Consider the following 27,317-nt stretch of genomic DNA (forward strand, 5'->3'; position numbering starts at 1 on the left):
TTTGGGATGCTGAAAAAAAGATATACAGTACAAAATATTGAGTTCTCAGTAGTAAAACCCTCTTCCATATTAATCAACAACTGATTAAACAGCATATTTCAACTGTCCAGAGAAACACTTTGCAATAGAAAGGATTTTACTCCATTTACTCCAAGTTTACCATAATCTCCCCACTGATATGCTTTTACTGTGCCAGTTTTCCATGGCATTCTGCTGTAAACTTTTACAAGGGTTAACTTAACAACGACAGCTTTGTGTTATGTGTTTGTTAGTTTTCTGTAATAGATGATTTGAAGTCACTCTTTTCAGTGTACGTAATTCTTGTTTTGAGAAGGGATGAGATTTAAACAAAAATAATACATTCACTGTACTTTCTTACCTACCATCTTCATGTATTCATTTTTGCAGTGCTTAATTATCTGTATGAGTAATGTTGTTTATGCAAGACCCATAACAGGATTAAAACAATTAAAACCTGCACAATGCAGCAAAAATACAAATAGTGACTATAATATATGGCTTAATATGGCTTTTTTTCATTTTTATTTTCATATCTGTCAGGAAAGAAAGAGAAAATGAAACACCTGCCCACTAATGCTCTTCTTTAGAATACACGCGCACGGTGTCCATCAAACAATTCACAATTACATAATGCATACCACTTAAAGAAGTAAACATCAGTGCAGTAGATCAGAGGTAACCAATGTGTACATGTGGGAGCCTAACAGTTATTGAATTACTATGGTGACATCCTCAGTTTGACTTTAAGTTTATTGTATAGCCCATATACAAATATTACAGTAGCGATACCAAAAACAATACCAAAGCTCTCATAATCACACAGATATATGGTGTCCGAATGTTAGACTGGTAATTTGGCACACCTGCTTCTGTAAAAAACAGTTGTAACAACATGTTTATATATCATATTTAAATATTTGTAACATTATAAAATATAGCCTTAAAATATGTATATTGATTTTGTGTTTTTTAATTAGACCCATTTATAGCTTTTTCTGCATTTTTATTATCTTGCACCAATGATTATAATTGTTCTCAGCTGTTCAAATTCATGGGGGTATACTTGTAAATATACATAATAATCTAATTATGAGGGTAGGCTATACATTTATCACATGTAGACAAAATCTCTGTTACAGAAGCTTTCTTAAACCTAACATTGCATTAGTCTGAATGAGACTATTATTTAAATACATTAATATTGGATATGAGTGTTTTGATACCAATTATTTTGGATTTTATTTGTGCAACATTGTCCAGTTGAACAAGCTTAAAGGGTACATAAGGACCTTTTTATTTTATTGTGTTACATGTTCCCATGTGTTGCTACAACTGTTTACGTAAGGTGTGTGTATTGTTTTATTTTTTTTATTTTTTTTTACATTTTGACCACTTTTTTAAACTTTTAAATTGCATTCCCTGCCTCAAGATGGCTTCCCATGTACCCGCATGGACCTCTCAGAACTACATTTCCCATCATCCTCCTGCTCACATGTAACTGAGATGGATTTACCAGTGAGCAGGAATGTGATGGGAAATGTAGTTCTGAGAGGTCTATGCAGGTACATAGGAAGCCATCTTGAGGCAGGGAATACAATTTAAAAGTTAATAAAGTAGTCAAAATGTAAAAAAAAATAAAATAAATAAAACAATACACACACCTTACGTAAACAGTTGTAGCAACACATGGGAACATAACACAATAAAACATGGGAACATAACACAATAAAATAAAATGGTCCTTATGTACCCTGTAAGGCACTTCAGCATTGACCTTTAATTAAAGATGGAATAACACTTGACAGTGAGCTACTGCAAGTTTTTTTGTATTCTTTTTTCGTGGAAATACTATGTGTCCGCAAACCATTAACTCTTGAGTTACTTAAAGAGCGATTTTTTTATGTCTCATGTCTCGAGTTTCATCATAACAGGAAAAGCAATTATTCTCTCTCTACATAAGTGGAAGTGTGACACATAGACAGAAGGCCAGACAGACAGCCTCTTGATACCTACATTTTCATACAAATAAGGTCCCCACTGGAACTTTCTGTACCACTGAACATTTACTTTAGTGACTTGCATATATTTCAAAAAGCCCATGATGTTGCATAAACATACTGATGAGAACACCCAAAGCATCTTGTTAAAAATGTATTTATATTATTCTTCAGCTACATTAACATTAAATGAATTGAGTAAACAGATAACGTATATAGATAGATGTTTAGTCAATTGATATTACAGTGTGCCACACAACCTGGGGCATCAGCAAGGCATGCTGGTCTGGGTAAATGTTCACGTTTCAGTGTTCAGTCAGGACTTACGTGATTTGTTTATGTTTAATTAGAGAACAAAAACAGTAAGTATCACAACATTTTGAATGGCTTGGTTTTGGAGCTTGGCCTTGATTTTCAGAGGCACTGGGTGCTGCCCAAAATACTGGTTGGCAGCTCAGATTCGAGGAAGCCCCGGACAAGGCTGAAAATGAGGTGGAGTTTGGGGAGGAGGAGGGAAACTCAAAGCACAGCACAGACCGCAAAGATCACAACTTCAATTAAACAGCAAGTTGAATTAAACAGGGAGTACATAGCCACTTCTAGCTGTTGGTGAGGAAAAAAAGAAAAATTCACTGAAAATTCAAAGATGCCACTGGCAAGAGCTATTAGTTACTGTAGCTAACAAAATATTTCCCCAGATCTTACCCATTTTGCACTGCCATTAGCTACATAAGTGTGTAGTGCAGTTCTTAAAGAAACATGTTATAGTAGATATGAATTTTCATTTTAAAAGAGACATCTGGTACTATATACACCAAGTTAAAGAAAGTCCCAGTTGCTTGCCTTGGCTTGCCTTGCTTTCCAGGCCTGCTACTTCTTTGTTCATTTTATCTAGCAGTGTATTCTGGGTCAAAGCATGTTACTGGCTGAAAGCATATCAGTCACTAGGGGAAGCAGCTAATTGGTTATTGAAGGGAAGAAGCAAGTGAAGGATTGGGGATAATTTCACTCTCCAGGTGAAATTACCCAGGAAATGCAAGACAATCTAATAGCATGGCTTGCAATCATTTATTTAACCTTGAGTAGTACCAGATACTGTATCATGTTTTAAAATGAAAATACATATTTGCACATTTGAAACTCATAGAATGAATGGATGTTCATGGCAGAGAACATTTAGGGAATTATTTTGTTAGCTCTGATTATTTTAAGTATGTGGGGGAAAGCCTTGTCATTTTCCTTTTTTATCCCATGATGGACTCCCTCGTGTAGACCAAGGATGGCAATATTAAAGAGCCTAATGCAGCAACTTATATAGGAGCATCCCCTACCAGGTTATACTGGCCTACCGGAAATTTGCATATCTTTGCTGCCGTGAATTGTAGCCACCATATAGTTTAAGGGAATTTCTTTCAAGCCTTATGGTTTTAGTTGCTGTTTATACAATCAACCTGATCACATTTGGCTATTAGGGTGTTGACCAGATTCTGCAACATTTCAGCCCTCATCTTGCACATCTCAAGGACTTCCTCGTGGTTGACCTTCTCTTCCCTGCTGTAGTCCAACGATACTTTGTTGGTGATGAGTGAAAGTCCGAACACACGTAAACCACAGTGTTTCGCTACAGTGACTTCTGGAATCGTGCTCATCCCTTGAATAGATAAGGAGAGAAGGCTTCTTAATTAAATGACAATTAATGTTATGGAGAAAACACACTGTTGGGCTCCCTCTGAATCCTTAATAAACAACTCATGTTAACTAAAGCTATTCAAATGCCTCAGCATTAATACCTACAGAAGATGTGTTTCTGATTGTAGGTTGCATTTGTCTGACTAAAATGGTAGGTTTTTCAAATGTAAACAGTTTAGTTGCGCACTCTATAAAAACCCATTTCAAAAAGATTGAAAACTGAAATTTGAAACTGTTAACATCAGAGTTTATTTATATACTAATAAAGGAAAACCTTTGGGTATTTCAGGTGAAATAAGGTGGGTAAACCTTAACAGCTTTTAACACATGGTTTACTTACTTCTGATAGCTCTCATTCCCATGAGCACACTGGGGTTCTTTATTTGTTGATTTTGCTCAGAAAAACTCATTAAGCACAAAGCTCTCGTCTGTGGGTAATGCTGGCAATACCAGATCAAGTTTGCCATCATTCACTATTTAGAGAATTAAAAACTAAACATTTGCAACCTAAGAGGCTTTAGAAAGATCCTACCTTGGTAAGGTTTGATAGGGACATTGTTTTCCATCTTGATGCTCAAGATGTTTGATAATCTGCCCAGATAATGTACAGTTGCCATGGGAACCATAACTTTCTGAAGCACTTTACTTTATAAAACTGAATGTTCGGATGCTCCACACGCTAATTGGCTGCTGAGGGGTTTTAAACCATGCATAAATATAGCTTAATGCATAGTGGAACTTATTTTTGTCTAATTACGGTTCAATTAATAAATTATCAATACACAATGTATTAAACTTGCAATGGAGAGCCTGAGTATAGTTTTTTATTACTACTCTATTGTGCCTTATTACTTGTTTTTCTCTATCATTTTCACTAAAAGCAGCATATATATTTATAGTCGCTACGTTTTTAGCCATGTTTAAATGTTATTTTAGCCATTTTGCTAGTTATCCCCTATCGCGGCCTAGCGCATTGCAAAGCCTGCAACTAAATTTCGCCCTTTCCCCGGGTCTAGCACGTTCTCGGCTGCATGTACTCTCGTTTTAACTAGATTCAGGCATTTAAGATAAGTAGCTGGACAGGGCTACAATTAATTATTCTGATCCCGGCTGGGATAAAATAGTATTCTATTATTGTATTTATTATTGGAAATGTTGAAAACCTCCAGTTTAACTGTGTCTGATGGACTATTTTTTCTCCAAAGCGGAAAAACATACAATACAATTGTTCGTTTTTTAAAAGAATAAAAAAAAAGTTTGTTTTTCTATGTATTATTGTGTCAGTTTTATAAGCGGGATAACACACTACAGGGCTTGAGGGTTGTGTTGCATTAACATACGGCTTTGTTGGTATGAAGGCACTCAGCTCCAACCCAAACACATACACAACTCACGCCCTGTCGTGTGTTATCCATTACGTAATGAACTCCAAAGACATCCCTGCCTGGAAAGCTCTAGAATAGGACATATGGACTTACCCACAGAGTCACTTCCAAGGATGTGCAGCATGCGGGCCTCAGCTATGGTCTCAAAGTTGGGTCCACTGACCATGCAGTACACGCCTTCTCGAACAAAGTCTGAATAGCCCAGTTGTGCACTGATGTCAAGTGCAAGCTTCCGCAGGTCTTTATTGTAGGCATCAGACATGCAAGGGAAACGGATTCCAAACCTTTAATGACATTATAATAATTGATGTTGTTAGGAGCACACAATTAAAAGCTGTTCAAATACTATTTGTGGCACAGATTCTCCCTTCACAAAGGACGTGCTGGTATTGTGGTGTTATTATTTATAGAGGATTATTTTTTGTTTGTGTGTGTGTGGTGGTGGTGGTGGTGGTGGGAGGGGGTGGGGGGGGGGGTGTTATAAACATAATTGAGACTTCAGAATTAAACCTACATTGCCATAGAAAATATATAGTATACTATAATATAAAAATCTGTTTTTTGACAGTAGTGTTTAGAAATATGTGCAGACATATTTGTTGATTGAACCTACCGTTCCTCGTTGGGACCACATAGTGGGTGCTGGCCAGCAAAGCCAGGCAGGTTGATGTGGTCTTTGATGATCATGATGTCTCCTGCTTTGAAGTCCTTACACAGCCCCCCAGAAGCATTTGTAACAATTATAGTCTCTACCCCCAACAGCTTAAATATTCTCACTGGGAAAGTCACCTAGAAGAAAAAAGGCAACATAAAAATACCTATAGAAAGAAAATTACATTCACTATTTATAATGTTGTGGTTGGGTGAGAGCCCTACTGGTATAAGGTGTGTGTGTGTGTGTGTGTGTGTGTGTGTGTGTAAATTGGAGCCGTAAATTGAATAAATGATTTATGATTAATTAGGCTCCAGTCACAAGTGTATACAAAAGGTGATCACGGGTGTTAATATTAGAGTTCATGTTGGTGTTTAGGCGAGTGGAACCAGTGGAGATACAGTGTTGGGAAATTTGATTGATACAGCGAAGGTGGAGTACTTTTGTTGTCTTGTTTCACCCATTTATTTTGGCCACTGTTTGTCCATGTGTTTTGTTCCTGTTTGTAGTGTTTGTATAATAAACGTGGGCATTTGTGCTTGAAACTGCAGCTTCTATGTTCTGAGTCGCTTTCCCTGCTGATAACATCCTGGCCGCCTGTGACGCTACTCTGTCACAAATGCATATCCATATTCTTGTTAAAGCGGCACGGAGGGCAACTGCAGTACTATAAGTGGAACGTGAATGTAACAAATTAGATTTCAGTGTACCAAGGTAAACATACCACTTTTGACTCCAAGCCTCCAAAAGACCTTTCAGATTGCACATGGATATAATCTGATTAACTGTTGATTTTATGTACATTTATTAGCCTACTGTTTGTATACATTTTTAGCCTGTATAGAGTTTATGAGGACCTTCTGCATGTGTAGTAACACTGCAATAAAATACATTGAAATTCTATGCTTATTGACTTTCAGTCGCTAGGCTATAGTGAAAAACAGTTTGTTCTATTTTTAATCCTTGGACTCCTAGTGAAGAAATGAAATGAAAAATATGTTGTGTATAAAAAAAATAATTACTATATGTATAAATATGACTGGCTCTGTTCAATGTACATGGCATTTGTCCTTGAGAGCATAGTGACTAATGAAAGACTAATTAGCTTTAGAGTAGAAGCCAGGTAGGGAACTAGCCACCATCCTGCCACGTGCAGAGCTGTAATTGGTAATCATGTCTTAATGCCAAAGACCTTTCCTGCTGCTTTACTTTGACCTCCCTCTGACTAGAAAAACCATACAATTAATATCTAATTACGAAAAACAGGGTCAGGGGAAAGGAAAGGAAGCTTGTTTCCCTGGTGAATGTTACAATACCAAAGGCACTTTCGCAGTGGGAATCTTTGAATTGATACATAGTACAGTATATGTTTTACAGGGGCACGGAAGTGAAAGAAGTGCCCTGCTTTACTGCTAAGTAAAAAATAAAAAGTTAGTGGGCCCAGTTCACAAAACTTGAAGGACTGTTTTTTGAAAAGTGATTTGCATTATTGAATTGGAAAATTAGAATAAACTAATACACCCTCTCTGAAACATTTGGAAAATGTCTCATGAGCTGCACACTTTAATGAATCAAAATGGCTTTAAAAATAGTCTTTAACAAAACATTCCTTCAAATAGTACTTTTATGGTAAGGTTCAGTATTTATTTATTTTTTAAATGTTTTTTGAGTTTCTAACAAATTAATAAATATCATGTGATTTCACATGTAAAAACAGTGAAGTCAATGCAGGTTTATTTATAAAACTAGCAAAACAATGTAGTACATAATTACTGTTAAAAGTGTGTAAATGTGTATTTCCTATCCTTTTAGTGCTGAGTTGCAACACTGCAGCAAGGGGCTCCAGCTTCCTTTTGTAACGCTGCTTTGGTACGTGCTTCTACCACCACAAACTGAACAACAGTAGGTACGATAAACTGTGATAGTAAAACTGAGGCAAGACAAGACAAAACTTCAGTGTGAATAGATTTATACAAGTATATGTGCTTCCTATACATTTTCCAAATATTAACGGCACAGGTGAAATAGTAGAAAGGAGTCATTTGAAGGTTGTTGTACAGTAAATGAATTTACCCCAGCAATACATCTGTATTACATAACATGATTAAAAAGAATAAATGCAAAACAGAGCTAGTCCAACTGCATTATTGCCTGAAAGCTTCAATTACGGAGCTGGTAAGCAGGCACAGAATTGTTCACACTAGCAATGCTGTTTACAGCTATTTCTATTCTTAATCTATACACTGACAGTAGCTGACCCAGCCAAAATCAGAAACTCATCAGTCATGAACCAGCCAACTTTCCAATGTACAGCTCACCCTTCACCCCACAAAACAGTGTCTTTACTGGATGGGGACCCCAGTTTAAAATAATCTCATCATTATAACTCAAAGCCCACTGCCATCCATGAAACAGCCTGTTGGCTGTTGGTCCTTTCACACCAAGCACATTGCATCAAAGCGCCAGCGCCCAGCATATTTTGATGGTGTTAAGTTGCCTTCACTCCAAAGGCATCAAATCATCCTAAGACTCTACTGTCACTGAATGCAACACTCCATACAAAGTACAGAATGATGTGTTCTTTCAGCACTAACAGAAATAATAACTCATAATAACTTTAAAATTAAATAAAAATGGGAATATTTGATGCATATTTAGTAGGGGTATGCCGATTCTCTGATTTTCCAAGTAATTACCTTTAGGAAATTTGAAGTTGTTAGGTATTAATTAAATGGAATAAAATATGTCAATTACTCAACACTAAACAATGCAGTCCCTTAGTTTCCCTTGTCTACACAATTACTGAGTATCAGCCAGTAACAATATGACAGTGTTATTTAATGTAGAATGTCAAACTAGCTAAAACTAATTTATATTTTAAGTTATTATTTGTCTTAAGCTTTTTTTTATCCTTATGATTACATTTTTTTTTTCAATTTCCTTAGAAATGCATTATCTCTGCAGTGAATTGTGGGATTAGTTCTGGGCAAGCTGTTATCACTGATTAAACTCAACAAAGAAATTCATATCCCACTTTTCACAGCATTAGCTCGAGTTTCAGGAAAGGAAAGGAAAGGAAAGGTCCAATTTATGTGATGATTTAGTTGCATTTGCTATTTTATTCATTGTTAGTTTATGGCCTCTGTATGGCAATAAAAATTTCGGCACCCCAAAAGAGAGGAACATTTGCTTTTAAAACACGCAATGCAGAAGTTAATTGCTATTGATCGGTACTCAATTGTAAAGGTCAGGGATGAGCAGCTTTTCTTGTTTTAAAATCAACAAATTAATAAACAGGTGTATTTTGATTTATTTAATATCTGCAGACAAATACGTCTTAAAGGCAATTACTTGGAAAATATGAGTATCAGCACAACCCTAATGTACAGTATTCAATAAATGAATGTTACACTGGACCCTGACGCAACATGCTTGGTGTGAAAGGACCTCAAGTCTATTCATTTGTAAATGATCCTACATACCTGGGATTTGTCAAGTAACCTAAACACATAATAGTCAAAATACAGGTTAAATCCAAGTGTTGGGTGAACATATAAATCTAAAAACAAACACATTATTGAGCTGATAACAAACCTACTGCTCAATGCACAGTAGTACTAAGGTCATACTGAAGGTGTCAGATTTTAGAGAGTTGCCATGGCAGATTCAAGATTAAAATAAATCCATCTTGACAGTTACTCTTTCTTCTTCAACCCAATTACAGTTTCAGAAAACACATGCTGCATTAGCTTTTCAGACCTAGATACGATCCTTGAGAAATACTCATGAAAGCCACGGCCGCACAGGATTAAACATTAGAGCAGATGAATCAGATTTGCTGTCAGGCTTTGTGACCCGGCCATTTCCTAATCAAGAATTACTAGATCTACAACATCTGACAAATGGAAAGGCTTCTCCATTCATAGTATATTAAAGGCCTGAAAATAAACTAAATATGATAGATGATAGTTTTGTCTTTGAGTATATTAAAGTCGGGCCACATTACACTTAAAACAATTATGAGAAATTTCAGCAGGAATAGAGAATGTGTTTTTATATTAAATTAAGTAATTTATTAACTTTAGATATAATGAGCAAAGCACAACACAAGGCAGGAAAACAAAATAAGACACAGCCAACAAATCAAAAAACGTTACAAGACAGGTACTGAGACGTGAAACGAAATGTGGTCCAGTATTTGCTCTTAATTCACAGTAATTGTAAGCCCTTGAACGGAGAATTCAGACAGGTAGCCAGTCTTGTCTGGCACATAAAGTGTCAACTAGTGACAACATATGTTGCTGTTTCTTTCTTCCCAAAGTGTCTGTAACCTTTCTGTTTTTCAGTACCTTGGTATCAGTGAAGCAACCTGACTGGTCATTCTCATTGCTGATCATTCCCAAAATAACATTTTCGATGTCCATGAGAAAAGAGGACAGGTGGCCCATTAATACCAATGTGTTAAACAGTGCAATTATGCAGAGAATTCCTCTGTGCACTAAAAGTTTGCTTTCTTGGGCGCTGCAGCAATCAATACATCTTTAGTGCAGTGACAGAGGAATGGTATTGGTGGATGGCAAATTGTAAATTAAAAGGTGTGCCTTGAGAATCATAGAAAGGGACCTAAGCCTTCAGCTACAGACAGACTCTTTTAAAGAAGTAGGAAAATGATGGGAGTGCACACAACTTCTGCTAGACTGTGGCATCCCAAAGGGATGTACTTTAAAGGGACTAGAAGCTATTACTCCCAGCTTCTTTTGATCTCCCTTCCAATCGCTAGGTCTGTTACAGGTATGAATCGCTATTTCATGGTGTTTGCAGTCCTTGTTTAAATTGCTCCCTCTAACATTGAGTTATTATCATTTTCTCTAAATCTGCTTACCTGGCTTTGCTTCTTCCTCCTCTATACAGCATACTTCATTTATGGGTCAAGTTATGTATCAACGAAAGTAGGAGGAACTCTGTCCCTCCCATGGTTCCAGTAACCAGGAAATCAGAGGTGAAGTATGTGACTAGCTGAGCACTCTGTGAGAAGCACACTTATCTGGACTGGGGTGTGTTAATGTCTGGGAAACACATCGTACTTGCTTTTCACTTCTTTTTACTATGCACATGTGTAAAAAAAACTAATTCAATAATAAAGTGTAGGCAAAATACATAAAAAATACAGCTTGTAATAGCAGTTATACTATACAGTAAGTGATAGGGTTTATATTAAGACATAGTCATAGTCTTACGTTAACCTGCTGATTTTATTTTAAAACAATTGCCTGTTACTCATTACTTTAACAACAGCTTTACCATAGTAGAAACAGAAGAGATTCATTAGTCTGCATGGATGTTCTAAATGGTTGAAACTGAACAGATGGGGTTATTGATTTAAATTAATCTCAGATTTTACTGTTCTCTTTATTGCATTACAGTCAGTACCTGTTTATCCACCTCTCATTAATCCATCACTCTCATTTAGCCGTCAGTCAGCACTGTAACAGATTGATTCTGTTATAAAAACTACATACTGTATAACCAACGCGTTGTATGACCGTCCTCCTGATATTTTAGTTTGTTGCTGGTTTTACCAGTTGAAAAGCCATTAGAAACATTTTAAAGGTAAAATCTAAAGTAAAAGCAAGTGCTAGTCAACATTAAGAGCACTCATGGTATAATGATCTTTTTGATGTTTTTTTTCCCCAATTACTGTAGGTTTGATGATTTTGTTTTTACTGCTTAAATACCATTTAAATACAGCACAGTACAGAACTGTACAGTACCCCCCCCCCCCCCTCGGCCAGTACAGTAACCTACATTGCAGTATAAACTGTATGCATTTTATAACAAATCTGATGTTATTTAGAAATTCAATGTTTATATTAAACATATGTTCTTTTGGTGATTATTTATTTATGGTATAATCATGCTAGATATCTACTTTCATTTTTTTCTGGTTCAGCATCGTAATCTCTTGTGGAGGTTTAATAAAAAAGCGTCACTCTCATTCTTCTGTCAGGTGGGCTTGTGAAGGAAGGGGTTGGATAAATGAGTGCTGCTTGTATTTTATCGTTTGCTGTTCTGAAGTATGAAGTATGCAAATAGTAATGCAGTCATATATTTGAAGCTTCTGTTTCTTCTCGTGATTAGCAAATCTTCTGATGCTAGCAGGTCATTCAAGCAAAACTTCTATCATACTCATATTGTTTTAATAGATTGTTGTTGAAATGAGTCTATTATGTATTTTATTGCCAAGTAAATTCCTAAACTTGTAAAATGTTACAAAATGTAAAGCCTAAACTATAATTACCTCATAAAGCTGGGGGATATCATATTTTCATAAACTACACAACTACGCATCACCAAAACTTTTTTTTTGTAGAATCAGCAGTTTGGGCAGTATTTTAATGAGCTTCATACTTAACAACTTTGATAGTGACAAAGCTAATGTTCCATGTAATAGATGTCATATTCTTTCTGTATTGCAAACATTTTCTGTACATTTACTTGTCCTTGGTGAATAGCTGTGCCTTGACTATCATGGCAAGCAAAGAGTAAGCCTCAGATATTAAGAATGTTTAGGTTTACAGCCGTGCAAATGAGGGTGCTGTTAGCTATTTTGTTAAATAAATAGATTTAGATGGAACTGAAGAAACAAAACCTTGAAAGACATGTCGTGTATATAAACTATTTTCCACTGTACAACCAAGCTGTGGCAGGGCCACGCCAAGCTAGTTCATCGTGGCTCAGGAGTTGCCCGGCTGTTTTTCCACTGTAGAGCTCAAGCCGTGCAATTGATGTCACACGCAATGAACATTGGAGTCGCATGTAGAGGATGCTGTATTAAGAGGCGCTGTATCTGAGTTTTGAATGGCGGATCCAGATTGTGGTTGTGTTTTTCTTTGTTTTTGTTCTTCATTTGTTACTGGATACAACTGAAAGGCAACGACAGGCTGATTACGCAAAGAGAAGAATGCTTATCGGAGAGAGCAGCAATTTGGATCTGTCGAACAAGATACTTAGCCTTAGATACCACAACGTAATGCCAATTTCAGATGTTTTGTGAGGCCAGAGTTTCACCGTTTAATTCTTGCTGGGCTCAACAAATAGCCAGTGGAAAACCACCTGTATAGTCAGGGCCTGGGGCCCTCAAGACTTGGATGTGCCAGTGGAAATGGGGTATTTGTGTATATGACAGTGTAAGGACAAAACAAGAGAAAACAACATAACTCCCAGGACTAGAATGTATATATATATATATATATATATATATATATATATATATATATATATATATATATATATATATATTGGTATGTAATTAGTTTGTATTTGTTGCCATGAAAGGTTACATTGAAAGGCGAACAAGAAATTACCTCCTTCACAAGCTGCGTAATGTTCCATTGAACCGATTGATGTAGATTTGGAATGCAAAAAAATAATCACTTAAATTGTAATTACATTTTAATTAAAGCCACTGAAATAAGGGCCGAGAACATTGCCTGCGGTTCGAAGTACGGCTCAAAGATTCTGTTTTGCTTTAGAGTAAGCTCCATCTGAACCGTGCTCTGTATAGTTAAGCTCATGCACCAATTGCTACACTTTTAGGAAACTATCCCAAATGAAAACCTAAATATCTGTGTGAACATAACTACCCTATAAGTAGGGCTTCAAGGTTGAGTTTGACAATTTTGTACAAGAAGGTATTGTGAAGATTACCTGACCCATACAGCAGTGTACATCAACGCTGCTTGTCAAGGAAAGCCTGAATAACAAAAATGTGGAGCAGAAGCCTATATCCTAACTTTTCCTTGTGGGACACATGGGACAGGCAGATTGCAGAGTCTTGTCACACAAATGACTGTTCTTTTCATAGCCCACGTTAGTGTCTCCTTAAAGCAGTGGTTTGCTCTAGTATTTATACCAGCCGGAACTCTGTACCCTTGATACCCTTAAATTTTGTAAATTTAATAACATTTTTAATGACTGAAATGTACTTTCTAACTACATTCTTGTATTTAAATGTCTAAGAGGACAAAAATGAAAGCATTAATGCAACATCCCACAGGACTTGGATTTTAGGGATAATGGACATAAACAACAATGGATGAAGTGTGAAACATAATCAGTGTTCAGATCAGCCTTAGCTGAGTGTTCACCTCCATCCCACAGGGCTAAGACAATATACAGACAGTGTTAGCTGCAGCTGCTTTACAGAGACATGTGCATTAAATATGGGAAATAAACAAGACCATTTAATATAAGCAATGTATTTAAAACTGAAACACTTAATAGTCAAACTAGTTAATAGAGCTGCACTGGCTTTAGTGTTCAAACTTACTGCCAAACCTTTTCTATCCACATTATCTAATGGTCAGTCATCTTTTTTTTTTTCTTTTTTACTTTGTTCAGCTTTTTATTAAGTTTCATTGTTTTGCTTCTTTTTTAATGCAGACAACATGATGACACAGGAGAAAACATCACAGACTCCACTGTCCATAGAGTTTCAGGCTTGATTTTGACATGCAAGCTCCATACAAGCCTTTTTTAGGGTACAGTGCTAAAAGCTTGAGAACTTTGTTTGAGCTCCAAAGGGCTTGTTCAAGGCTGTTAAGATTCCAGATGAATGTGTTCGCTGCAGCTCTTGTAGTTAAGATTCATCTCGACTTGGTCGTACTACACTGTGGTCGTACTACAGTAAAAAAGTACAGATTATCCTTGATAAACTGCCACAGCAACAAAAGCATTGATCCACCCTGCTTTTTTTTCAGACCATAGACAATCATGGTCAGCCATGGCCTGACAAACCATAGAAAAGGAAAAAAAAAGGATATTGCTGAAGGAAATCCTAAATAACCACTTGTCAGGAGAAACACCTTAAGGTCTGAAGCTCAACGCTCAAGGACAATTTTAATAATACATGGCCTAATTTCAACAACCCTGGAGCAGAGGGCTCCTTGTGGGCTGCATGACACAGGCAGATCACACTGCCCTGTCACCCAGGCACCTGTTATTCTCACAGACCAACACTGTCATTAATTAATGGTCTGCTCCAATATTTATACCAACCTTAACTCCTTCATCCTTCACTGTAGTCACGTGGCGATACAATATTATGACTGAATTGCAAGTGATCAGGCAGACGACTGGAAGTGGGAACAAGAACTACTGATGGTTTGACTGGGTACTTCTCATGAATACTGGAATCAGCTCAATATTTTCCCTTTTCAATTATACTTGATACAAAGCGAGGCAGCCAGGAAGCTCTCGATGAACGACCTCCCTTAAGACAAAACCTGCTGCACGGTGGAGGAAGGGGAGGAGGTGGAAGAAACTAAATGAGATGACATTGGGAAGAGTGTCACGTTACAATAAATAATATGTTGTTTTCTGATTGGCTGTAAGAGAATTGAGCTCCCTACCAGAAATAGCGATTTACTATTCTTATCCTGTTAATCTGAACTGCTCTCTTTACTAGTCTGAACATTTTCCACCAGTATTTATTGTGTCAACAATTTGTTGACAATTTCAGGCCACCATGTACTTTCAGTGACATTTTAAGAACATAAGAACATAAGAAAGTTTACAAACGAGAGGAGGCCATTCAGCCCATCTTGCTTGTTTGGTTGTTAGTAGCTTATTGATCCCAGAATCTCATCAAGCAGCTTCTTGAAGGATCCCAGGGTGTCAGCTTCAACAACATTACTGGGGAGTTGGTTCCAGACCCTCACAATTCTCTGTGTAAAAAATGCCTCCTATTTTCTGTTCTGAATGCCCCTTTATCTAATCTCCATTTATGACCCCTGGTCCTTTTTTCTTTTTTCAAGTCAAAGAAGTCCCCCGGGTTGACATTGTCTATACCTTTTAGGATTTTGAATGTTTGAATCAGATCGCCGCGTAGTCTTCTTTGTTCAAGACTGAATAGATTCAATTCTTTTAGCCTGTCTGCATACGACATGCCTTTTAAACCTGGGATAATTCTGGTTGCTCTTCTTTGCACTCTTTCTAGAGTAGCAATATCCTTTTTGTAACGAGGTGACCAGAACTGAACACAATATTTTAGGTGAGGTCTTACTAATGCATTGTAGAGTTTTAACATTACTTCCCTTGATTTAAATTCAACACTTCTCACAATATATCCAAGCATCTTGTTAGCCTTTTTTATAGCTTCCCCACATTGTCTAGATGAAGACATTTCTGAGTCAACATAAACTCCTAGGTCTTTTTCATAGTTCCCTTCTTCAATTTCACTATCTCCCATATGATATTTATAATGCACATTTTTATTGCCCGCATGCAATACTTTACACTTTTCTCTATTAAATTTAATTTGCCATGTGTCTGCCCAATTTTGAATGCTGTCTAGATCATTTTGAATGACCTTTGCTGCTTCAACAGTGTCTGCCACTCCTCCTATTTTTGTGTCGTCTGCAAATTTAATGAGTTTGCTTACTATATCAGAGTCTAAATCATTAATGTAGATTAGGAATAGCAGAGGATCTATATACATTTATATTTTATCTATATACAGACGTGCTCAAATTTGTTGGTATCCTTACAGCTCATTGAAATAATGCTTCATTCCTCCTGAAAAGTGATGAAATTAAAAGCTATTTTATCATGTATACTTGCATGCCTTTGGTATGTCATAGAATAAAGCAAAGAAGCTGTGAAAAGAGATGAATTATTGCTTATTCTACAAAGATATTCTAAAATGGCCTGGACACATTTGTTGGTACCCCTTAGAAAAGATAATAAATAATTGGATTATAGTGATATTTCAAACCAATTAGTTTCTTTAATTAGTATCACACATGTCTCCAATCTTGTAATCAGTCATTCAGCCTATTTAAATGGAGAAAAGTAGTCACTGTGCTGTTTGGTATCATTGTGTGCACCACACTGAACATAGAAAGCAAAGGAGAGAGTTGTCTGAGGAGATCAGAAAGAAAATAATAGACAAGCATGGTAACGGTAAAGGCTACAAGACCATCTCCAAGCAGCTTGATGTTCCTGTGACAACAGTTGCAAATATTATTAAGAAGTTTAAGGTCCATGGAACTGTAGCCAACCTCCCTGGGCGCGGCCGCAAGAGGAAAATCGACCCCAGAGTGAACAGAAGGATAGTGCGAATGGTAGAAAAAGAACCAAGGATAACTGCCAAAGAGATACTGAACTCCAAGGTGAAGGTACGTCAGTTTCTGATCGCACCATCCGTCGCTTTTTGAGCGAAAGTGGGCTCCATGGAAGAAGACCCAGGAGGACTCCACTTTTGAAAGAAAAACATAAAAAAGCCAGACTGGAATTTGCTAAAATGCATATTGACAAGCCACAATCCTTCTGGGGGAATGTCCTTTGGACAGATGAGTCAAAACTGGAGCTTTTTGGCAAGTCACTTCAGCTCTATGTTCACAGACGAAAAAATGAAGCTTTCAAAGAAAAGAACACCATACCTACAGTGAAACATGGAGGAGGCTCGGTTATGTTTTGGGGCTGCTTTGCTGCGCCTGGCACAGGGTGCCTTGAATCTGTGCAGGGCACAATGAAATCTCAAGACTATCAAGGCATTCTGGAGCAAAACGTACTGCCCAGTGTCAGAAAGCTCTGTCTCAGTCGCAGGTCATGGGTCCTCCAACAGGATAATGACCCAAAACACACAGCTAAAAGCACCCAAGAATGGATAAGAACAAAACATTGGACTATTCTGAAGTGGCCTTCTATGAGTCCTGATCTGAATCCTATCGAACATCTATGGAAAGAGCTGAAACTTGCAGTCTGGGGAAGGCACCCATCAAACCTGAGACAGCTGGAGCAGTTTGCTCAGGAAGAGTGGGCCAAACTACCTGTTAACAGATGCAGAAGTCTCATTGAGAGCTACAGAAAACGTTTGATTGCAGTGATTGCCTCTAAAGGTTGTGCAACAAAATATTAGGTTAGCGGTCCCATCATTTTTGTCCATGCCATTTTCATTTGTTTTCTTATTTACAATATTATGTTGAATAAAAAATCAAAAGCAAAGTCTGATTTCTATTAAATATGGAATAAACAATGGTGGATGCCAATTACTTTTGCCAGTTTCAAGTTATTTCAGAGAAAATTGTGCATTCTTCGTTTTTTGTGGAGGGGTACCAACAAATTTGAGCACGTCTGTAGCATATCCTGTACTGGAATGTTACCATCCCTTAGCCATGCTATACAGTATATACTATTGAGTGGGCTGAGATATAGGGGCTTGTGGTGAATTAGCAGTAGTAGACAGCATAGAAAATATCTAAATTGAGCAAAGACTAATTACGTTTTTATTTGACTTCATGGCTGCAGTGTATTTTCTATCTATATTATGCTATTTACTGTACATGTATAAGAGGAAAAAACTAAAGCAATTATTACCATCAATGCAACATCCCACAGCACTTGGGTTTTAGGTCTAATGGACATAAACAGCAAGGGAATGAAGTGTGAAACATAATTAGTTTTCAGATCAGCCTTAGCTGAGTGTTCCCCTCCATCCCACAGGACTAAGACAATAAAAGCCAGTGCTCATTATAACTGCTTTATAGAGACATGTGCATTTACATGTGTATACAATACATGTGTATACAATTACAAATATATATGCTTTAGCTTCAACATTTAAGAGTCAAAGTACTGAGAATAATCTATACTTGTGGTTCCTCTGGTACAAACTTTTGATAGCACTACAATGAAAATATACAGCCTATTCCTAGAATGGAAGACTACTTATAATTGACAGTATGACAAAGCATTGATCCACCGTGCTTTTAAGACCATATTCAGTCATGTTCATATGTGTAGAGTCTGGGTTTCTTATCATAAGAGAGACAACAACAAAAAAAGGATTACTAGTGTATGTGGGGATCTTATAATGATGTCATGTTCATAAATGATAGACAAGCCAGACATCCATGGATAGGCATGTTTGAAAACAAGGCCAGCATTTAAATGGTACATTTTTTAATTCTTCACAATGAGCTCCTTATGATTACTGTATTATTTGAAAGTAACTTCAAAGCTATTGGTCCTGGCTGCAGGCTGTTTGTGCTCATAATACATCACCTCACCTTACAAAGTGAATATCCTTCATACAGGTGGAATCTGCCTTGCATGAAGACGCATGGCTTTTCCTTCAGATCCCCAAACACCAGACATCCTTCATGCCCAGGCACTGCAGAAGAAACAGATCATTATGAGATAGTGTCATCAATATTTGCCACAAAATACAAAGACACCATGAAAGAAGGACCTAAAATTATAATATCTTTGTACAAATAAAACACTTGAGATGGAACAGTTCCTCACCCATGAGACAAATATAAACCCACATAAGTGTACCCTAAAAACACACTACAATATCGAACACTTCAATACATTATTTATTTTCTTTCTGTATGAAAATGTACATACAGTAGTCACTAATCCTGTCAGGCAGCACATACTGTAATAAATGCAATAAAAATGCATTTATTACTGAATGTGTGGCTAATATGCTGTGGCTGATATAACAATACAATTCAAAACCTCCAAAAGAGAGAGTACTAAAGGCTCATTTTGAAAGGTCTGCCATTTGCAATCTGTGTCCATTCTTCTTCTTCAGCACTGACCCCTAGGCTAAACAGCTGAGATGTATCTGTCAATCATTACACCCTGCTGTAAGATTTCAGCAACTGGATGGCAGGAGAGAAGAAATGAGCCGCTCTCATTAGGCAGTACTACTGGGTGCCACCATATGGATTTAAATCACCTGAGGTGCTAATACTTTTATATATACAAAACCCCTTAAACAAAGATATATAAATTAATAAACACATTACAAACTGAATCTGTAGCATTGTTTACAGAGGCTACGTTTATCACTGTTGCACCCAGGTAATCTTCCCCCCTTTAGCTAATATGGGTAAAACATTCTGGTTTCTTTTATTGCATGTCACTTTAAATGTTCCCAGGTTGTCTCCTGTTAACTTCTAATGCAGAACCTCAGATAAACCAAGGCATCCGATATTTTGTTGTTTTACAGAGGTATCCCTAATTAGGCTTCCAGGCCATAGGGCTGGGAAACATTGTTATTGCTAGGATCCTTCAAGAAGCTGCTTGATGAGATTCTGGGATCAATAAGCTACTAACAACCAAACGAGCAAGATGGGCCGAATGGCCTCCTCTCGTTTGTAAACTTTCTTATGTTCTTATGTTCTTCTTCTGCTTCTTCTTCGTCTTCTTATTTATACCAAAAGTTGCTCGAAAACTGACGAAATTCGGTAGGATGGTAGATGCTTATGGGAAGTTGGTAGATGTTAATTGAACATATGTCGTAGGTCACATGGTTTGGCCGCCATATTGGATTGAAAAAAAACATTTTGCCTAAATGTAAAAATGTGTCTTTCGAAAATCACTTATTGCAGAGTGCTGAAAGTTGGTATACTTGTTGAGGGATAGTCCAAGATTAACTGGTGTTCGTAAGAAGCTGGTTTTGTGGTATGGCGGCCAAGCTGCATAACGTCATAATCACAAACTGCAAAGATCTTCTTCTCCCAAACCGCTAGTCTGATTGAACCAAAAATTGGCATACATGATCCTAGTATGGTTGTCTTTAAGAAAGAGTACACAGAAAGAGTACTTGGAACTTCAAACACAAGTCAAAAAGGAAGTTAGAAAGGCCAAGAGAGAGATAGAAATCAACATTGCTAACATTCAAAGAGGAGGTTAAATGTCTAAGAGACACAAATGGCAAAATCATAGATGAAGAAAAAAAAATAGCAAATATATTAAATTATTACTTTTCACAGGTTTTTACAAAGGAAGACACAGACAACATGCCCCACATGTTGACTTGTTCCTATCCAGTTTTAAATAACTTTAGCATAACAGAGGCAGAAGTGTTAAAGGGACTAGGAGCTCTTAAAATAAACAAATCCCTTGGGCCGGATGAGGTCCTCCCAATAGTACTCAAAGAAATGAAAGAAGTTATTTACAAACCACTAACCAAGATCATGCAACAGTCTCTTGACACAGGGGTTGTACCGACAGACTGGAAAATTGCAAACGTAATACCGATCCACAAAAAGGGAGACAAAACCGTACCAGGTAACTACAGACCAGTAAGCCTGACTTCTATTATATGTAAACTTATGGAAACTATAATAAGATCCAAAATGGAAAATTACCTATATGGTAACAATATCCTGGGAGACAGTCAACATGCTTTTAGGAAAGGGAGATCGTGTCTAACTAACCTACTTGACTTTTTTGAGGATGCAACATTGAAAATGGATAATTGCAAAGCATACGACATGGTTTATTTATATTTCCCGAAAGCTTTTGACAAAGTCCTGCATAAAAGATTAATTCTCAAACTGAAGACAGTAGGGATTCAAGGAAATGCATGCACATGGATTAGGGAGTGGTTAACATGTAGAAAACAGAAAGTACTGATTAGAGGAGAAACCTCAAAATGGAGTGAGGTAACCAGTGGTGTACCACAGGGATCAGTATTAGGTCCTCTGCTATTCCTAATCTACATTAATGATTTATATTCTGGTATAGTAAGCAAACTTGTTAAATTTGCAGACGACACAAAAATAGGAGGAGTGGCAAACACTGTTGCGGCAGCAAAGGTCATTCAAAATGATCTAGACAGCATTCAGAACTGGGCAGACACATGGCAAATGACATTTAATAGAGAAAAGTGTAAAGTACTGCACACAGGCAATAAAAATGTGCATATAAATATCATATGGGAGATACTGAAATTGAAGAAGGAATCTATGAAAAAGACCTAGGAGTTTTTGTTGACTAAGAAATGTCTTCATCTAGACAATATGGGGAAGCTATAAAAAAGGCCAACAAGATGCTCGGATATATTGTGAGGTGTTGAATTTAAATCAAGGGAAGTAATGTTAAAACTTTACAATGCATTAGTAAGACCTCACCTAGAATATTGTGTTCAGTTCTGGTCACCTCGTTACTAAAAGGATATTGCTGCTCTAGAAAGAGTGCAAAGAAGAGCAACCAGAATTATCCCGGGTTTAAAAGGCATGTCGTATGCAGACAGGCTAAAAGAATTGAATCTGTTCAGTCTTGAACAAAGAAGACTACGCGATGATCTGATTCAAGCATTCAAAATCCTAAAATGTATAGACAATGTCGACCCAGGGGACTTTTTTGACCTGAAAAAAGAAACAAGGACCAGGGGTCATAAATGGAGATTAGATAAAGGGGCATTCAGAACAGAAAATAGGAGGCACTTTTTTACACAGAGAATTGTGAGGGTCTGGAACCAACTCCCCAGTAATGTTGTTGAAGCTGACACTCTGGGATCCTTCAAGAAGCTGCTTGATGAGATTCTGGGATCAATAAGCTACTAACAACCAAACGAGCAAGATGGGCCGAATGGCCACCTCTCATTTGTAAACTTTCTTATGTTCTTATGTTTGCTACTGGTACTGGAAGCCGTAAAGTTGCTGGCAACTATAGTTTATATGTGTAAATGTAAAGCTGAACCCAAGGCATTTCTTCAGGTTTGAGGTAAAACATTTTACAATAGATTTGCTAAGCATAGATGGTTGAAATGAATTGGCACAAGATATTTATAAAACATTGCTTTTCCAATGCATTGTGGGCATTGCTGAGTTAAATATCTCAGAGCCAACAAAAGATGAGCTGATCAAATTAGCTCTCACACTTAAGAGGCAGGAAATGGACAAATGAATTCAGCTGGGATGGAGTACCCACTTGATTAACTCTGAAGCCTAAATATTAATTTGAGGGATGAATCTAATACAAAATGTAATATACAAAGCCGCTTCTGTATATTTAATTTCTGGCACTGAAATTAAATATACCAAGAGATACCTTACTCTCAAGTTCAGATAAGAACCTGGGTTGCTTTAACTAACTGGTAAATAGTTACTCTGTTTTGTATTGTTTTATAAGGTTCATGTTAATTTACACACTGAATGCATCTAACTATCCTAACAAACACATAAGACCAGGTTTGCCATTTTTCAATCTCAAAACATTCAAAGCGCTGTCAAAAGTTATTATTGGAATATGGAAATGCATTTCCATGGGGAGAATGGTTCAGGCACCACAGATGAATAAACATTTGATGATAATTAAAGGTAATTTTCTAGGGAGATAAAGGTAATAAATGCAGAAATAAACCCAGGTTATGTGTGACGATGAGCCTCAAATAACATTTTACTGTATTTAATCAAATTGTGGTGTGTAATAAACAACGCAATTTATTTATTTTTTATTTTTGTATTTATTTTATTTATATAGTGCCTTTCATACCATGGTATCTCAAAGCAATTTACAGACAGTATGCATCACTGTAATAATATCATTGCAACTGTAATAATGTGTGGCTTTTCACTGAATGGATTTCATTTTGTCTCATAAAATTATTATGTGGTCATCAAAAAGCAGATATTGCTCTGCTGGGACAAATGTAAAATACATGTATTCATTTTGACATAAGATTTATTGGTTAAGACCATCATTCAAATGTACCTGGCAAGGTAATGTTAATTATCAGCTGGTCTGATTGTTATCATCACATTCATGTAGGTCAGTGTTTACCTACTAACCCCAGTGAGCAAAGATTTGAATGTTTTTGTGATGTGGAACAATGACCACTACGGACTAGGTTGAGACCTCCAATCTCATTTTAATTCTAACCTAAACCAAGATTTGAACCCAGGTCTCCAGAGGTGAAAGGCAAGAGAGGCTAGTCAGTGCACTCAGCCAATGATTTACTTTACATTAACAGCTTGGCTTCAATACTCTGATGTTAAGGTCAATAATGGAATGAAACAGCCATTCAACTTTGTAATTAAAAGGGGTTACCATGAAGCTATCAGTAGTCTTTTTGTTAACTGGCAGTGACACCATTCCATTAAAAAAACAGGGTTTATCCTGATCGAACATTCTTATCAGGAAACAAAAGCTAGCATGTCACATTAAAAATGCACATGGTTTCCCCAGGATAATAGTGACTTTGGTTAGTAGTGAGCTAAATTATACAAGATGCTTTATAACACTGTCTAATACTTGCAGCTGTCTTGATTAAATAAAGGCTGCAGGTTGAGATTTTTCTTTGTTAAATGTTTAACACTTAGGGATGAAGGGGATAAATGTATTTTACACTTGAGAAAAATGACCACCATTCAAAATACGTGTATTTATATTCATTTTTAAATATACATTTAAGCATTTTTTTTTTTAACTTTTAGTAACGATTTTTACGACCTTGCTTTTAAAACTAAAAACAAATACAAGCACATACAAATGAATTAGCATGTAGCACGTATCTTGGCTAAGTATTATGGTCTTGCTACAGTGCTTGGTTTAGAGTCCATTTGATTTAAAATAGTGAAAAGGGATGTATCCGCTTGGCCAAAGATGTCAATTGTGGATTCATTTCTTGATTCCTGCAGTAGCCAAAATCCTTATGATTGTTTATGAGGTTTATGATTGTTTCACCGGTTAGGGTTACTTTGATATTCCTCAAAACTGTTTACTGAGAGAGGGATTCCCAGTGGCTGATCCGGTAAAGGCACTACCTCGTCAGTGCATAGTGAGTTACATGCTCAGGAACTTTGCTCATTTGGGCTTAGTTTATCTCATCAGGAGACTTCCAAAGCTTGGCTGGAAAAACAATATGATTGGATTGATAGGTTAATACTTACTGTCTCTGATGGGAATGTCAGAAGCAGTTGTTTTTTTTAGGAATTAGGGCATTTATACCTTCCTGTACTTGCCTGTTTCCCATTGATATGATTGTATAGATAATATGGACTTTACATTGGTAATAAGCACAAATTGCTGATGTTTTATTCTAAAATACCCCAGCAATATCAAAGCTGTCTTTGTAAGATTTTCTTGCCTGTTGAACTCGACCTCTTGATATGCATGGGTCACTTCAATATATCATAGTGCAAACCTCAGTTAGTATAGCAATGACCTTTATTTCTGCTAAATAGTTTGACTATCATTGCATATTCAATGTTGCCTAAAACACACCAGGTCTATAAGTGGCATGCTCAGCTTACAGTATATTGTTGTTGATCCTGGTGTGTATAGATAATGAATTTTAAAAAGTAAAATGATTATTATGCTTTTATTGTCAATAAATAAGAGCAGAACATGTCTCTTTATATTATGTTTATTTACCTATTCAGTGTATTTCTGAGATATACTTCTTGTTTTCTCAAGAATAATGAAATGAATAGATTATATTCTCATTCATTCTTAGTGAGGACAGTTAAGACATTATTGTAAAAAAAAAATTAAGTATGTACTGACATATTGGGGTGTATTTGTAATAACAACCATGCTATGAATACCTCTGTCCAGATAGTGTGATTGCTGAGAGAATGGAGGTAATAGAATGGAGGAATCAGCACTTACACATGGAGGTGCTGCAGAAACACAACATTGAATTGGACTTCATGGCTTTCAAGATTATTCATAAACACACACACACACACACACACACACACACACACACACACGTACAAGTACACGCACACACATCTGACAGTTTTCTCTTTGATTAACTTGTTAAATGGCAATGTTAGTGTTAAACAAAAACTGCACGATCAAAGTGATATTTTACCTGTGCTCACAGGAAAGTTTGGAATGTCCTCATAACGAAAAGTTTGCTTGTTTGAGACTGAATCAGCAAGACGCCCCAACCCGGATCCACAGATAACAGCAATTTTAGGCCTGTGTCTGGTCTTGTTGAGGAGCCATTCAGCTGTACACTTGTAGTCATCAAACGAGCAGCAGCAGCTAATCAAAACATGGATGCAGGTTATATTGTGTACAGTTCTCAGTCCATAGTCACTCAATTACATTTTTTTAAAAGACTAAATTAGATAAATTAGACTGCAATGACGCAACTACAATAAGAACACTGACTGTGAAAATGTTGAAATATGAACATGGTAGACTTTTCACACCCTGTCTCAGGCCAACTGAGGGTTTAAGAAGACTGTCATTTACCTTAATATACTGCTCGGCGTGTGGTTTGTGATTATTAACATATAACAAGTGTTGACAAAGAATATTACAATCCTCAAAAAACTACGGACCACAGTGGTATGCCCTGGCTATGGGGAGCCTTTTTCAGTGGATGACTAGACACCTGCGTTTGCACTCAACCTCACGGTCACACAAAAACCTGGCAATATCTCACTGGCTAATAAACATATAAAAGCATACAGTGCACATCAGATAAAGGCGGACTACAAAGACCAGAAACGATAAGCACAAGAAAACATGTATATATATATTTTTTTTTTTTTTTTTTAAATAATGGTATATAAAAGAATAGACAGTAAAAAAGCTAATGAGTTTTTTTCCTGCTAATCCCCCAGTCTCAAAGCAGCTGTGGTGAAAGACAACTGACGGCAGCAACAATTAGTCTCCAGAGCTAAAGTTATGAACTGGAAAAAGGTTTTTGTGTAAAACAGGCATTTACAGTATCTATTACATCTCACTGAACATTAAACAACCATTTCAAAACCAACTCATTATGCTTTTACCAGGGGCTGTGTGAGAGGTCATGATAGGGCATGAATACCACTATGTTTCTGCTACACACACCTTGTAAGCACTACATGCAATGAGGTGACCTTCTATAAATTAACATATTTCTTAGCCGAAACCCCACAAAAGCAGACCATGAGTTTTGTAATGTATCTTCCTGTAGCTCTTCAGTATTTACAGCAATATTGTAAACTAAACAAGCTACCTGTGTTTACCAAATTGGCAGGTGTCACCAATGTGCGCTCACAAACAATTAAGCTCTTAGAGCTGTTATTAGTTGAGTTTTTAGTGTGTTTCATTTTAAAGCTGCATGAAGAATTTCAGGGGAAAAATTTAAATCCACTCAATAGTTATAAGCCTCACAAGCGCTCCAAGAAACAAACAATTATCCATCCAAACAAGAAAATGTATTTTCCACAGCAAAATATATAACACACTGTAAAGAATATTAAACAATTAATACTTAATGCTTCAGACACTTACAGTGCGTGGAAAATATATCATATGTATCCATATTTTAATATAATCCACCTCTCCATGTTATATCCTTTTGTAACTGTGCTACTGTACGTATTATTTATCTGTCTGCTACATGCATATCTATCTACTTGTCTGACAGTTTCTCCCAGTTTCATTCTCTATCAGTAACAAAATCGCTATTAAAAACACATGTGTAATAACAACAACAACAACCACCACCACCACCACAATAATAATAATAATAATAATAATAATAATAATAATAATAATAATAATAATAATAATAATAATAATAATTCTGCCCATTTTTGAAAACAGACACAATTTTACCATGGATTTCCTTTGGCGTGCATGATTCACGTAGCACTACAGATTCTGAACCAAACAAATTGTTTGAAAATGTCAATGGACTTCAGTGGAGGTAACAGGACAGCTTGTTCTGGAGGGGACCCTTTTCATTGGTTGAATAAAAGGTGAAGGAACTCCATTCCAGGAACATTTACTGAATTCCATCTAGGTCAATTAACCCTGAAA

At 36.7% G+C, this 27,317-nt stretch overlaps 1 protein-coding gene across 1 annotated transcript; it reads right to left on the reverse strand.

Moving 5' to 3' along the window:
* Window positions 1-514: 514 nt before the first annotated feature.
* On the reverse strand, window positions 515-27,218 carry LOC117435561 (purine nucleoside phosphorylase-like). The gene is made up of 6 exons (XM_034058846.2): window positions 27,114-27,218; window positions 25,369-25,544; window positions 18,815-18,918; window positions 5,706-5,881; window positions 5,186-5,376; window positions 515-3,669 (listed from the first exon to the last, which is right to left on the reverse strand). Exons 1-6 carry the CDS (start codon window positions 27,134-27,136, stop codon window positions 3,446-3,448), a joined length of 894 nt encoding a protein of 297 aa, XP_033914737.1. The 5' UTR covers window positions 27,137-27,218; the 3' UTR covers window positions 515-3,445.
* Window positions 27,219-27,317: the final 99 nt, after the last annotated feature.

Source organism: Acipenser ruthenus, chromosome 3 (genome assembly GCF_902713425.1).
Source record: "Acipenser ruthenus chromosome 3, fAciRut3.2 maternal haplotype, whole genome shotgun sequence".
In the NCBI taxonomy this organism is placed as follows: domain Eukaryota; kingdom Metazoa; phylum Chordata; class Actinopteri; order Acipenseriformes; family Acipenseridae; genus Acipenser; species Acipenser ruthenus.

Excerpts from the sequence above, each read along its gene's own strand:
- LOC117435561 (XM_034058846.2), bottom strand. The coding sequence starts at position 27,136 with ATGCACGCCAAAGGAAATCCATG. Across the intron at positions 25,545-27,113 it reads CACGCCAAAGGAAATCCATG|CTGCTGCTGCTCGTTTGATG; the intron begins GTAAAATTGTGT and ends TGTTTTGATTAG. Across the intron at positions 18,919-25,368 it reads AAACTTTCCTGTGAGCACAG|TGCCTGGGCATGAAGGATGT; the intron begins GTAAAATATCAC and ends TTTCTTCTGCAG.